General features: G+C 41.5%; 1 protein-coding gene across 1 annotated transcript in view; it reads right to left on the bottom strand.

Moving 5' to 3' along the window:
* pfkla (phosphofructokinase, liver a) overlaps positions 1-15,974 on the bottom strand; it is an 88,598-nt gene that overhangs the window by 12,031 nt on the left and 60,593 nt on the right. Inside the window, exons 9-13 of the mRNA XM_084314963.1 lie at positions 15,146-15,238; positions 6,778-6,903; positions 6,018-6,082; positions 5,764-5,827; positions 4,852-4,998 (exon numbers count right to left, since the gene is read on the bottom strand). Of these exons, the coding sequence (XP_084171089.1) occupies positions 4,852-4,998; positions 5,764-5,827; positions 6,018-6,082; positions 6,778-6,903; positions 15,146-15,238 (495 nt within the window). The remainder of the gene's footprint in view (positions 1-4,851; positions 4,999-5,763; positions 5,828-6,017; positions 6,083-6,777; positions 6,904-15,145; positions 15,239-15,974) is intronic.

Raw genomic sequence — 15,974 nt, 5'->3', positions numbered from 1 at the left:
TTGTCTAGCACAGTCTCTGGGGCGTAACAGTAAGAAGCATTTTGTATGAAAGTATTCTGTACTTCTGTATGACAACTATTAAAGAAACTTGAAACTTAAGTAAGTATGCTGCATATATGCTTATATACCACATACCTGCACATAATCCTTTTACATATCTTTTTGTATTTTATTTTTTTATTATTTTTTAAACAAACACATAAACAAACATGACAACACACAATAGGATATACAAATACACATATGCTCCAGCTCGTACCCCCCTCTCCCGGACCCCCCATTGGATAATCCAACAATTATAATTTGTTCCTAACCAGACACTACCATTATATGCTGGCTTTTATTCTCTCCACCACTTCTAACCACATTGCCATTTTGGATTCATTGAGACCCAAAATTCTAGCTGTTGATATTTCTTGATAAATCACATCGAGATATGTAAGAATCCAGACCTTACGGCAAACCATCGTGATGCTATCAGCTTTTTAGCCACTGTGATACCGGATAAAACCAATCTCTTTAGCTGTGGAGGTACTGCATGCTCACAGACATCATTCAGCAGTAATACAGAGGGGTGTACAGGTATATCCAGAGTTAAGAGATTTGACAATTGCTGGGTCACTTCTTTCCAAAATATCTTAACTGGTGGGCAGTCTCAGTACATGTGCATAAATGTCCCTTCGTCCCCATTTGTACATAAGGAGCATTTGGAGTCTTGTTTAAGACCCATTTTGTTCAGTCTTATAGGAGTTAAGTATGTCCTGTGAATATAGTTAAGATTGATTTGTTGATGGTCCGGGTTCCTTGATGCAAGGCGTACATTTGCCCAGGCTTCTTGCCAGTCAAAGTCTATCTCCAGGTCTGGTATATCCCTCCTCCAGACTGAGTCTAGATGTAGGGTTTCATATGAGGCCGTTAGTAATTGATGATAAAAATCTGAAACAAAACCTCTCGATGTCTCTCTTTCATAGAAGAATTTGTGGTATCTGTGGTGTACAATTGGTATCCTTAATGGAACACCGTGAGCCTTCAAACATAACAATAACTGTGCGTAAAAATAATATGAGGACTTGGTGAGATTAAATTTTTTGCATATCTCATCAAAACTACAAAAACCCTGTTTGTTGAAAACGTCTCCTAATGTGTGTATGCCTTGCTTTTCCCATCTAGGGAATCTTATAGGTTGTTTTACAATCAAGAGTGCATTGTTATTGAATAAGGGAGTATGATTATGCCATTTATGTGGGATAGAGTCTTTTTTTTGTGTTTCACGCCATATCCGGATTGCATGAGTGATTATGGGGCCAAATTTCCGTTCGCATTGCTTAATTGATAATTTGGTGTACACTATGTCCTTCAGCCTATGTGGAGCTACTATATTTTCTTCTAAATTTCTCCAGGATACTGATGCTTGGGGATCAAACCATGTTGTCAGTGGTCTTAAAGTGTATGCCTTAAAATAGTGGTGGAAATCTGGAAATGCCATACCACCGTCTGCTTTGTTTCTCTGTGCGGTGGATCTTTTTATACGTGGTGGTTTGTTATTCCAAATAAATTTGTATGTGGAGGAGTGTAATTCTTTCCAGTAACCCTTTGGAGGGGGTAACGGTAGCATTGAGCTGAAGAAGTTGATTCTAGGTAGGACGTCCATCTTAATTATTGATATCCGTGCTTGTACTGAGTTTTTAAGTTTTGACCACCTGACAAGGTCGTATTTGATTTTGTTTTGGATTTTTATGTAATTGTGCTTCACCGTTTGGCTTATGGTAGGGAATATTTCAACTCCCAAACATCTAAAGTGTTTTACCATCGGTATCTCTTCTGGGAGGGTTATATTTCTTTTTGCAGGGGCGTTAAGTGGGAGGAAGGCCAACTTCGGCCAATTTATCCTAAATCCCGATAAATCTCCAAAGTCCTCAATCAACTTGAGAAGATGAGGCAGTGCGGTGTTGGGGTTTTGCATGAACAGTATTACGTCGTCCGCATATAAACAAATTTTGTGTTGTGTGCCCTTGATTACGATTGGTTCTATGGATTGGGATTGTCTTATATATTGTGCTAAAGGCTCTAATGATAGATCGAATAGTCCGGGACTAAGGGGGCAACCCTGTCTGGAAGACCGTGATACTGATTGTACCTGTTGTAATCATGGCCGATGGGTCTTTGTATAATACTTTAATCATATCAATGAATCCTTTTCCTAACCCCATCCTTTCTAATACTGCCCATAGATACGACCATTCCAACCTGTCAAAAGCTTTCATTGCATCCAGGGACAGCATCGCCTTAGGTGTGTTGTCTTCCTTGTTAGCATCTAGTACGTGTAGTAATCGTCTTATGTTATCAGTGATCAGGCGGCCTCTTATGAAGCCTGTTTGGTCCGGATGAATTAAAGACGTCATATGCTTTTGTAGTCTGATGGCTAATACCTTAGAGTACAGTTTGATATCGGTTCCGAGGAGGCTTAAAGGTCTGTAACTACCGCACTCGGTGGGGTCTTTGTCTTTTTTGAGGAGGACTGTTATGAGTGCAATATTGTCATTCTTATGGAAGTTCCCCTCCTTGACTGAGTATAAAATCATATTTAGTAATAAGGGTCCAATTATGTCCCAACAAGAGCGGTACATTTCTGGTGGGATACCGTCTCTTCCAGGGGCCCTTCCACTTTGCATTTCAGATATGGCCTCCCTAAGTTCATCTAGTGTGATCGGTGTTTCTAACTGTTTAGCGTCATCCTCTGAAAGTTTAGGGAGGTTAATTTGATTAAGATATGTGTCCATTTTGTTTTGATCGAAGGTCGTTTCTGATTTGTATAAGTTGGAGTAAAATTCTTTGAATGTCGTGTTTATTTCTTTGGGTTCTGTAACAAGTCCTTGTTGTGCTCTAATGGTAGTTATATCTGCAAATTTTGCGTTGACTCTTAGTCGCATGGCTAATAGGTGACTTGGTTTGGAACCTTGGAAGTACTGCTGTTGTCTTGTGCTACGTATTTGCAATTCAGATTGTTGTCTGTATATGGCGTTTTACATATCTGTAGATACTCTATGTACTCTATGTACAATGTACATATCCCTTACCTACTCTACTAGTTACGCTGCTGGTCAGTATGACTACGACCATACTGTCTTTATACCTGTAACACTGTACATATACTACAACGCTGTACATACATCTGAGTAGCACTACTCAGTAGTACTAATTTGTATATTTTATATCCAGTTTAATTACCTGTACATTGTATATTACTACTGCACTTTACTGTTACATTTGCACTCTGTGGTTGAATGCCAAACTTATTTTCGTTGTATTGTACTTGACAATACATTTGAATCTAATCTAATCAATGCTCTAGATTAGATAGATATGACCGGCACAGTTGTAATATATATTTTTAATTTTAATTTTAAGAGACAATATAACTGCTTGGACCACTTCAACTGAAACGAATGAATAGAAAATAAATAGCTTAATTTTCAATGGGAAGCATCTCATAGAGATCAGCAATGTTACTAACTCACTCTTTGGCTCATTCCTGCCCCCAGTGGCAGCTCACAGGCATAGCATGGTGTGTAAGGCTAGTTGAATGAATGAATGAATGAAAACTTTATTTAACAGATTGCAGAATGGGTACAATACAGTACGGCTCAATACATACAATTGTTAAGGGGATGCAGACCTGAGAAAGACGTTTGTCTTGTTTCCATCAGGGTCCCCCATTTTCAATTCATATAGACATTTATGACATACACAACATACATGACATTTATGGCATAGGGACATATAGGTATTTAGTACTGATACATTTGTGACATAAACGGTTCAAAGTTCAATCTATGGGAGAATGTTTCACATCTACGACACTATGTGTCCTTGTTTTCTAATTAGATAACCAACTTAGCTTAGATCAGTGGCTGAAATGTGGCCATAGATTGCACATTTGTTAAGAAAATCTACTTTAAAGGTGCGATGTGTAATCCAAATTTAAACAAATCGCAGCTGAAAGCTGGAGGGGATCTAGAGAAGTTGATTGAGTGACGTCTTGAGGCATTTTGATGCTGCAAGAGCTTTGTTTACATTTGTAATGTTTTTTTTTTTTTATATTTTTTTTTATTATTGCAAAACAAAAAATTATTAAAAGTCAGTACTCAACACACAATGCATAATGAAACTTTCAGTAAAGGTGGTTATAATATATGCAAGTACAGAAACAGGATAAAACAAAAATAGTCTATAATAACATTTTAGCCGTATACAGTGTATATCCAGCGAAATTACAATTATATAAATGTTAGTATATAATATACCCCTAATACCTATTTTCTAAAACCCTACACACATATGCTCCAGCTCAAACCCCCCCCTCCCAGACCCCCTCTTGGATAGTACCTCCATTATCCCTCACTCCTAACCAGACACCACCATTATAGGCTAGCTTTTATTCTCTCCACCACTTCTAACCACATTGACATTTTGGATTCATTGAGCCCCAGAATTCTTGCTGTAGATATTTCTTGATATATCACATCAAGATATGTAAGAAACCACACTTTTCGGCACATTTTTTCCGGTTGAAACCAACGTGATGCGATCAGTTTTTTAGCTACTGTGATACCCGATAAAACCAATCTTTTTAGTTGTGGATTCACTGCAAACTCAAAAACATCATTCAATAACATCATTTGTAATGTTTGTAAACATTGGCTAAACACTGATAAGTACAAGTAAAAGGCTTGTTTTCCAGCTACAAATCAAACTTGCAAAATTCTCGAAAAATCTCGTACAGCCAAAATGTATGTGATCATATTAATTACAGACTGGGCCTTTAATGAGGAAGCGAGCGGAAAGCCTTACCGCTCCATTAGCCAGTCCTTGGAAGCCGTCGCTGACAGCCCAGACCTTGTGTCCCGTAGCGAGAGCTACTCTCACAGCAGACCTCACCGCCGCGTTCATCCCCGCAGCCGGAGCTCCCACGTTCAGGATGGCCAGGGTGTAGTTGCTCTGAGGAAAGAGAGCGGCTGTGGTCACAACGCATGGGTTTCTCAATGTCCCACTCTTACCACCTAAACTGCATGGACTATAACGTATATCATGCCAGGTAGGGTACCTTATGTATACTGCACCTGTGTATTCTGTATACTTTACTGACTCATAGTATATATTCAGATTCTAAATGTTTTATTGCCCATATTTATTGTAAAGTATAATATAACTGATAGGGCATACAGACCCTCAGCTGCACCCTTGATTACACCGTTTACTTTCTCATATTCAGAGTTAATTATATTGTTTAGACTGCTTATTTTTATCTTACTATAGTGTTATTGCCTATATTTATGTATTCTACTATTACCCTGCCCATACCTGTTCCTCCCCTCCCCCATGCTGCTATGACGCCCACATTTCCCCAATGGGATCAATAAATCTTACTGAGAACAGAGAGCAGGCCAGCCAATGTCAATGATATAATTTTTTTGCATGTGCATTTGATAAAATACAACAATAAAATAATAACAAATTAGACACAACATTACTAACCTTAAGTTGACTAATGTTAGCTACAGTATATTAGCTATCTAGGTTAGCTGGTTGATGACAGCTAGATTGCACTGGCTAACATTAGCCTAAATAAACATGGAGTAAGCTTAAAGGGGCTGTAAGCGATATTGGCATTTTGGCTAACTTCCTGTCAAATTAGGCGTTTTGTCTCAAATATGAACACAAATAAAAAAAAACATATTAAAATGTGTGTGTGTAGGTTATCACCTTGGTCTGGGCAGGCTTATGGAAAGCAAGACGCTTGTAGATGTTCCAGTTATTCTCAAAGCTCCTATAAACAATAACATCACACAATTTAACAGTCATTGACCAAATTCACATGGTGCCCATTTTGGGAACAGGGTGGAAAAGGAATCCCAACCCGAGTGTGACATAAGAGCAAAATGGCAGCTGTGTGACTATAGTCAATCAAAAGAACATTTGATCTGATTATTACAACAAATGAGTGAGTCTGCTCTCACCCGCCACGCAGTGTAATGGCCTCATCAAACCGCTTCTCGTTCATGGCTTTTTGCACCAGTTTAGTCTGCAAATGAGGGCAGATGAGTCAAACGTGTAACGCAATACTTCTTATGGCAATATCCAAATAAATTGACCAAAAAGTTGCCTTGATGATTATATAATAAAAAAAATTTGTATCAGTTCCTCCTAAACAGTTTACACAGAATTTAAAAGACATAATAGTAATAAATGAATTATATACGAATAAAAGACATGAATTAATTGAATGAAGATGTTTTTTTTATTGGCAAGCAGTTCTATAAATATCACATACATACTATAAAGGTGAATTGTAAGAGGTTATTAATAAGATAAGGACTTCGCTAGTCTAAGTCCCTCAGACCTCAACAACCAAAGTGTTTTGCCGTCTTCATTAGGTAAACAATAAGTTGCATAATTCTCTCCACTTGCTGTGTGACATTTATTACACCACTTATGTGACACACCGATGTTTCAGCTACATTGAAATGTTGATGAAAGCAATGTGGTTGAAAAGTTTATGTTTATTTATTTAAACCTTTTCCCCTTTATTTATGCATCTTAAATCACCTCATTGGGTGATTCATAGTGTTCGATCACAGACAACTTGAACAACAGGTGACTATTATCATTAGAGACTAATGAGCTGTGGTATGGCTGTGTTGGTAAAGTTCCCTGTCGACTATGAATAAGTCTACTTATTGATATGTCTTCATAATGAGGGATGAGGGATGGACGTACCATTTCCACACACTCCATGAGAGGCAGGCGTACGGCCTGGTTTCCTGACAGGCCCATGACACAGGGAGGGGTATCAGGGGTAGCCTCCAACAGAGCCACCACCGCCTCCACACCCAGCTTACTGCTCTGAAACAACAAACCTTAAATGCTTAAATGTCCATGGGGGAGAAAAAAAAAGAGACTAGAGCCCACACACTAGAAACCCCACGGGTACACCTTTATTGAACCTATATTGCCGAACGCCTGTGGATAATCGTTAAGTCAAAATGAGGATCAAAACATCGTCCAAATATAGGTGTACCCGACCCTTCACTATTTAGGTTCATTGTTGTACAGTTAATGCTGTTAATGTTTTTTATGCAATGAATATAATGAAATATACATAAAGATATTTTAAAAGAAGGAATTTGTAATTGTATGTGGATGGGGGCCATCAGTGTGTATACAATGGCAAATTAGGGGTCTCTTAAAGGAACATGCTAGCCTAAGCTTTGTGCTAAGCTAGGCTAGCTTGCAATCGGATAGCTTTCTACTGAACACACTGAGAGCAAATTGGTATATATCTTCTTGTCTGACTCTGGAGAAGACGGTAAAGACATTTCCCGTAATGTTCTTCCTTTGAGAAAAAGTTTGGAAACCACTGCTCTAGTGGACTCTAGTCTTTTCTTGCTACATTTCTTCACACAGAACTTCTGTTGAATGGTGTAGTTCTGCACACATCACTTCCACAGAAGCACAAGCGAACAAGGAACATACATAAACAATACAGACAGCAGATACTAAAAGAGACACTTCTTGGGAAGAGTGTGTACCAGTGGAGGTTATTCCATGACAACACCTGAAACACAAATTCACTCATAATTATTAGTAATTTTATTTACATACATATATATATATATATATATATATATATTTTTTTTTAATTATTATTATTATTATTATTTTTTTATTAGAAATGTTTTCCTCTGTAAAAAAATGCCAGTGATTTTTTTTTTCTTCAAAAATGGCCAAGCTCTCTGAGCTCTCTGATCAGGCCTGCAGTGCTCACATAACTGCAGTAATGCGAGCTGTCAACAGTGTTGGGACTAACGCGTTACAAAGTAACGCATTACAGTAACGAAGTTACTTTTTGCCGTAAATAGTACTCTAACGCATTACTTTTTAAATTCAGTAACGCTACTTACGTTACTGAATGGTTTGTTAGTTCGTTACTGCGTTCTTTGTATGTAGATTCATAGCGAGCGTCCTTATTTCGCCTGCGTTTGTTTCGGTTACTGTAGAGAGCGTCTATTTCTTCCGTAGCCTCATTTCTGGTTTGCTCATTTCTTGATTGGCCACTGACTGACGTTCTCTGACGTTCTCTGACCAGCCAGCGTCAGTCAGTGGCCACTGGCCAATCAGAAATGCGCAAACCAGAAATGAGGCTACGGAAAGAAATAGACGCTCTAGTAAACAACAAGAGGACGCTCGCTATGAATCTACATAATAAGAACGCAGTAATAACGAACTAACAAACCATTTAGCAACTACTTGGAGAGATAATTAATATACAACATGGAAACGAGATAAAGAACATGTTTGAAGGGCTGCTGGAGTCAACTGGACTAACGTTATTTACATCTGGACCACCGCAGACTGGTGAGTGCAATGTGTTCACTGAAACTCAAGATCAACGGATTTTGACTGTACGAAATCTGCCAGGGAATCTCATAATACTAATCAAACAATATAAATATAGTCCTTTCATGCACAATTGATATCCTAACTATTCTAACGTTGCAATGCTTTGATTGATATCTTAAACAACTTTGCAAGATGGTTATGAATGAATGAATGAATGAATGAATGAATGAATGAATGAAAACTTTATTTAACAGATTGCAGAATGGGTACAATACAGTACGGCTCAATACATACAATTGTTAAGGGGATGCAGACCTGAGAAAGACGTTTGTCTTGTTTCCATCAGGGTCCCCCATTTTCAATTCATATAGACATTTATGACATACACAACATACATGACATTTATGGCATAGGGACATATAGGTATTTAGTACTGATACATTTGTGACATAAGCGGTATTCAAATATACAGTACTGTTACCCCTAGATCCTGACAGAGTATATACATATGATGGGGAGGGGACTGTACATTAGGAGGGGGTGGGTGGGTGGGTGGGAGAGAAATAAATATATAATGAAACGCTCTAGACCACATTGCTTAGCAGAGTTCGGTGATGTGAATGGAAACTGTCAAGTTGATCAACCGATTTTGAGTATATGGGGCATGGGACTTGAGATTTTTTTTTTTTTAAATAACTAAATAGTTACTTTTCACAGTAACTCATTACTTTTGGGTGTAAGTAACTAGTACAGTAACGAAGTTACTTTGAAATGAAGTAACTAGTAAAGTAACTGAGTTACTATTTTTCAGTAACTAGCACAACACTGGCTGTCAATCACTCAAGTGCAACTTTCCCTGCACGGGTTGATCTTTTTATTCTATTATTCAATCAAAATAGGCTATTTGAGTCATCTAAGCCCCGCCCGTGCAACTTTGCGCACGCTACTCACAAACGCTGGTTGAATGATTGACAGCCCTCAGCGGTCTGAGACTCAATCAGAGAGGAGCTGCGCGACATGGCATAGACCACTGCACTTCCGCGTTACATGGAGCTCGTGAGGAGGAGGGGGGCGGGGGGACGAGAGCGCGAGGGAATCAAATGTCAATGGTCAATTGTTTACACTTTCCATGGGATAAAATAACGTGTCTCAACGCGAGTCGGACTTGTCACGATGGAGAAGCTGCAATATTCAATGGAAGATGAGATCGGTCACTGCTTTGGCTGTTGTGTGGTGAGTGGATTTAAAATATATATATATATTTTACAGTGATTATGAATTCATTGGCCCGCTGTGGCCTTGCGTGTGTAATACACCAACACGGTTCCCGCGGGCACCAGGTAGCCCCCAAGGACCACATGAGTCGCGCGCGACAAGCCTTGCTTGCGTTTCTAATCAAATATTAATATCGCCGCGGGGAGGGGGGGGGCATAATCCCACGGGACAATGCATTGGGATCTTGTGTCCCCAACACTCCTCCTCTCTCCTCTCCTCTCCTCTCCCTCTCCTCTCTTAGGTATGAATTGAAAATGGGGGACCCTGATGTAAACAAGATGAAAGTCTTTCTCTGGTCTGCATCCCCTTAACAATTGTGTGTATTGAGCCGTACTGTATTGTACCCATTCTGCAATCTGTTAAATAAAGTTTTCATTCATTCATTGTCCTTGTGTTACATAAAACCCATCTGTGGCCTCGTGCAGAGTAAGGTGGTAAATACATGTTAGATATGCCAATGTACAGTTTTGCTGTACCATTGACTCAAAATGGTCTGTTTTATTGAAATCGTCACAGCAATATAGTTTGTTTATACTTCAGAAGTATGATATTTAAACATGGTCCCCAAAATGAATGGAAGCGAATGAGGAGCCTGACACCTGGGAGGAATGGGGGTGTTGCAGCGTTGGGGATGTTTAAAAAATATAATTTAATATATAATATAATATAATAATTTTGTGCTTCACCAAGAAATTTGGTCAGCAGCCGCCACTGGTGTGTACTAGCTCAACAGGTTTGTTACAAACAAGCCATTTTGTATCCGACAATATTAATAATAATAATAATAATTAATTTAATTTATATAGCGCTTCTCAATAACCCGAAGTCGCTGACAATAGTCGGGAGCAAAGTAAAAACAAAGAAACAAAAACAAAGAAACAACAAAGAAACAAAAACAAAAGGAACATGAGACCATGGGGGGAACAGGGAAGACAGCATGATAGCACAAAAGACAGGAGACAGACATCAATCAGGTTGGAGGGGGGTTGAAGGCAAGGGAGAACAGGTGGGTTTTGAGGCGAGCTTTGAAGGTGGAGAGTGTAGGGGAGTCTCTGATGGACTGAGGGAGGGAGTTCCAGAGTCGGGGTGCAGTGCGAGAGAAGGCCCGATCACCAAAGTTTTTGAGTTTGGATGTCGGGACAGTGAGGGAGGCAGTGGAGGAGGACCGGAGGGAACGGGTGGGGCGGTAGGGAAGAAGGAGATCAGTCAGGTAGGGGGGGGCCAGGCTGCGTGAATATTAAAGGCAACCAACTTGTGTTCAGCGTTTCTCTGATTGGCCACACGGCCACGTGACCGCCCTAGCACACGCCCTTATCCGCTGAGAGACGCGGCAGACGCGCTGGTCGAACCAGTTCAGACAGAGGTGTTTATTTATATTAATAAACATATCTACTAGAAACACTGGTGTTCTGTTGTGTGACTGTACTAAACTCTTCCACCACATGACCGACATTTGACATACAGTACACCTCCTATCTATGTTGGGATTATGTTTGGTCATGACAAAACAATAAAAATCGCTACTGTTAGTAACGCTGCCACCACCCACTTCAATGACAGAGCTCTCATATTTGCGAATGCATAAACTATATCTTAAATTATGGCGATGTGTCTAATATGGCTGTCGCGAAGTCATTGATAAGCGACAGCCATATTAGACACATAGCCATAATTTAAGATATAGTTTATGCATTCGCAAAATATGAGAGCGCTGTCATTGAAGGGCTTCCTACAACGGAGCACGGCCGCTGCTGCTGCTGGAGCTGGACCGAGTCAAGCCGCGGGCGGCGCACGGAAGCCGGGGACAAACCACCGCGTCGCCCCGCTGGCGCTTCAGCAGCCTCCACGGGCGAAATAACATATAACGTTACAGCGTACAGTTCCACACTGATGTACAGTGAGTGTCTAATATGGCTGTCGCGAAGTCATTGATAAGCGACAGCCATATTAGACACATAGCCATAATTTAAGATATAGTTTATGCATTCGCAAAATATGAGAGCGCTGTCATTGAAGGGCTTCTACAACGGATATGTGGTTTATGACGTTAATTAATAATAAACACTGTTAGGACTATCTGACTCTTACTAATAAACACTGTTAGGACTATAAACACTGTGCGGACTATCTGACTCTTAATAATAAACACTGTTAGGACTATCGATTCACGCGTCACTACTGTAACTAGAAACTCTGCTGGGTGTCACTGTACATCAGTGTGTAAATACGCGGACGACACCACCATCCTAGGGTTGATCTCCAACAACAAGGAGGATGACTACCGGCTGGAGGTGGAGCGAACACTCACATGGTGCAAAGAACATAACCCGTTACTCAATGAAAGCAAGACCGTGGAACTCATTATTGACTTTCGCAAAATCACACCCACCAAAACACCCATGCTCATCAATAACCAACTCATTTCAGCCACAGACACATTTAAATACTTAGGAACACACATCAGCAACAAACTCAACTGGGATCATCACACCACTCATTTACTTAAAACAGCCAACCAAAGATTATTTCATTTAAGACAACTCAGGAAGTACAAGGTCAGGAAGACGTTAATGATTCAATTTTACACAGCTATCATACAAAACATCATTTCACTCTCCATCACTGTTTGGTACGGCAACACACCCAAACACACACTACACAGACTAGACAGGATCATCATTAGGGCATCCAAAATCATCAACTGCACACTCCCCACCCTGGACTCCATACACAAACATCACACCATCACACGCGCACACAAAATCATCAGTGACCCCCTGCACCCAGCTCATCACCTCTTCCAACTCCTCCCCTCTGGTAGAAGGTTTAGGTCACTAGGTAGTCGCACGGTTAGGTTCAACAACAGTTTCTTCCCCAAGGCCATACAATTACTCAACTCCAACTCATCCTAATTTCACCCCCTGCTGTTATGTTATGTTATGCATGTTATGTTTTATGTTATGTTATGTTGTTGTTGATGTTATGTTGTGTTCCATCATCCATGTGGTGTATTGTCGCAGCTACCACCTGCACCGTGCTCAAATTCCACCGGCCTGGCCGTGTGGCAATAAAAGAAACTTGAAAAACTTGAAAACTTGAGTGTGGAACTGTACGCTGTAACGTTATATGTTATTTCGCCCGTGGAGGCTGCTGAAGCGCCAGCGGGGCGACGCGGTGGTTTGTCCCCGGCTTCCGTGCGCCGCTGCTGCGTCAAGCCACACAATTATGTCTGTATTTGATTATGGTGAAATTATGTACATGCATGCCTCTCCCTCTGAAAGCCCATCCATGCTGTGTATCATAGAGACATAGAGCACTGGGTTTTATCACTGGAGATATATTTCTCACTCACCATTGTATTTTGCGCCATCTGACAATATCATAATGATGTGTTTTCTATATTATATCCACAATCATTCATCTAAAAAATGTATGTACAGTGACGAGTGAATCTGGTAGTTGGTTGTTAAAAACGCGAAACATAATAATCAGTCAGCAGCGCTCCACTGCTACCGCAGCTGAACACAAGTTGGTTGGTACAGCAGCTGAACACAAGTTGGTTGGTACACAAGTTGGTTGCCCGCGCTGCCGCTTGCTCCTTGGATTTCATTTGGGACGTGGGACGGCTGCTGCTTGCCTGCGCGTGGGGGCGGGGGGTCGCGGCCAATCAGAGAAAAGCCGAACACAAGTTGGTTGCCTTTAATATTCACGCGGCCAGGCTGTGGAGGGCTTTGAAGGTGAGGAGTAGTGTTTTTTTTTTTTTTTTTTTTTAGCGTTTATCGCTTTTCTGGTCAAGCATGACCGACAGAAACAGGTTGAAACGGGATGTAGAGCAGGGGAAGACATTCTGATAAATGACGGCGGGTCCGGGAATCGAACTCGTGTCCACCAGATCCGTGACGAGCACGGTTTTTCCCCGACGCAGAAATAGCGCAGAGATATGCGGTGAGCTACTGGAGCTCCCCTGAGGAGTAGTGTTTTAAAGTTTATGCAGTGTTTGATCGGGAGCCAGTGGAGAGAGTGGAGGACAGGAGTGATGTGTTCACGGGACCGGGTGTTAGTGAGGAGGCGGGCGGCTGAGTTTTGGACCATTTGCAGTTTATGGAGGGAGCGGGAGGTGATGCCAGTGAGGAGGGAGTTGCAATAGTCCAGGCGGGAGGAGATGAAGGCGTGTATGAGGGATTCAGCAGCAGGGGGGGAGAGGCAGTGACGGATTTTTGCAATGTTGCGGAGGTGAAAGTATGATATTTTTACGATGGAGCGGACGTGAGGGTCAAATGAGAGGGTGGGGTCAAGGAGGACACCAAGGTTTCGGACTAGGAGGGAGGGGGTGATGGTGGAGTCATTGATGGTGAGTGTGATGGGTCCGGATCTGGTGAGGGTGGTTTTGGTGCCAATAATGAGAAGTTCCGTCTTGTCACTGTTCAATTTGAGGAAGTTGTGAGTCATCCAGGTTTGGAGTTCAGTAATGCAGGATTCGATGTGACATATTAATGACGGTAGTTGCTGCAGTCGTGTGTTCAGATCTTAAAACACAGCACTTGTGCCTTCCTCATGACTGCTGTGCCTCAGTGGCCATTGCGCACGCGCACACACACACACACACACACACACACACACACACACACACACACACACACACACACACACACACTATGTATGAAGTCTGTGCCAACTGCAATGAGAGCACATACCCATGACAATATGACTTTTATCCAAAGAGACTTACAAGTTCTGTACAACAACTCAGCAGGAAGGGTACAACTCTGGCAGTTAAGTAACATTGTTTGTCAAACAGTGTTGAACTTGAGTGCTAAAGTCTTGAGTGCATATTAGTATAGACAGATTAGCATAGTAGTAGGTAGCAAGCCTACAGTATGTCATAAGTAGTACACTACTGTGGTGGTGGTGGTGCTGGTGGTACATTATAGCAGGGGTTTTCAAAGACTTGGTCACAATAAACGGTGTGGTCAAAGAGAGCTCAAAATGACTCAAAATGTATTTAGTAGAAATTGCTATTCAAAGGTAGTGGCTCTGTTGTTTCACAAAGGCCATCCCGTCCAAAGTCCCTAAGGAAGGTTAATTAACCATATTCACATGGCTGCCATTTTGCTCTCATGCCATGCTCAGGTTGGGATTCCCACCATGGGCGGGAACAGGGTGAAAATGAATCCCAACCTGAGCATGACATAAGAGCATCATTGCCTACTAAATGTGGGTCCCCAGAAAAAGTTTTGAAACCTCTCCGGGCAAGGCTGTCCCTCCAGAGATTGATAATAAATTATATTTGGTTTCTTTTTTATGTTTACATTAATGTTGATCAAACAGTTTGACGAGATCTAACTAGACAATAGTCTAGTTGCATCCTTTGGCCCACGGCACGCCATCCATGTTACATTTAAGCCCTTGACCCTTCAAATCAAAAAGACTGAGCACCCCTGACTCACGTTCTTTGTATGTTCAAACTCACCAGCACTCTGTCGAAGGCTGAGGGGGTTCCTCCTCTCTGGACGTGACCCAGCACAGTCACTCTGGTGTCATAACCCAGTCTGTCCACCACCAGCTACAGACAGACAGACAGACAGACAGACAGACAGACAGACAGACAGACAGACAGACAGACAGACAGACAGACAGACAGACAGAGGAGAGACGAGAGAGAGAAGAGAGAGAGAGAGAGCCGAGAGAGAAGAGATAGAGAGACGAGAGATGAGAGAGAGAGAGACACACACACAAGACATGTTCATTAAAGGTGCACTATGTAGTTAGTGAGAGTCAGAGAAGTGAATAGTTTCTTAGGGCGCGTTCACACCTACTCCGTTTGGTCCACTTTAAGTGGACCATGGTCCCTTTAAGTGGACCATGGTCCCTTTAGATCGATAGTCCGTTGGTTTTGTACAGGTAATGAACGCAAACCGAACTATAATGAGGACCAAACAACCGAACCATGGTCCTCTTGAAAAGTTGGGGACGCGTTCGTTTAATCGGAAACTATTACCGTACCGTAGATCCAGGAAGCAAAGTAGCCTTACTCCTCTCTAGACTGGCGCCGCACGCGACAGTCTCTCTCTTCCTCCCTCTCCTCTCTAGACGCAGTCTCTCTCTTCTCCTCTGGCTCTCGCTCTACTCTAGACTCGCGGCCGCGCTGCGGACACCCCAACTTTCTCCTGCGTGAGGAGGACATTCGCGGACATTCTCTCAGATAAAGAAAAAAAAAAGCTTACATACTTTTTGGGGTAATTTCATAATAGCAGCGTGGACCAGCTCTGTAACAACAACGCATCTCGAGCTGCTTCTAT

Source organism: Notolepis coatsorum (genome assembly GCF_963971535.1).
Source record: "Notolepis coatsorum genome assembly, chromosome: 5".
Taxonomy (NCBI): domain Eukaryota; kingdom Metazoa; phylum Chordata; class Actinopteri; order Aulopiformes; family Paralepididae; genus Notolepis; species Notolepis coatsorum.
Note: the sequence above shows the minus strand (reverse complement) of the source record. Positions and strands in the feature narration are given on the sequence as shown.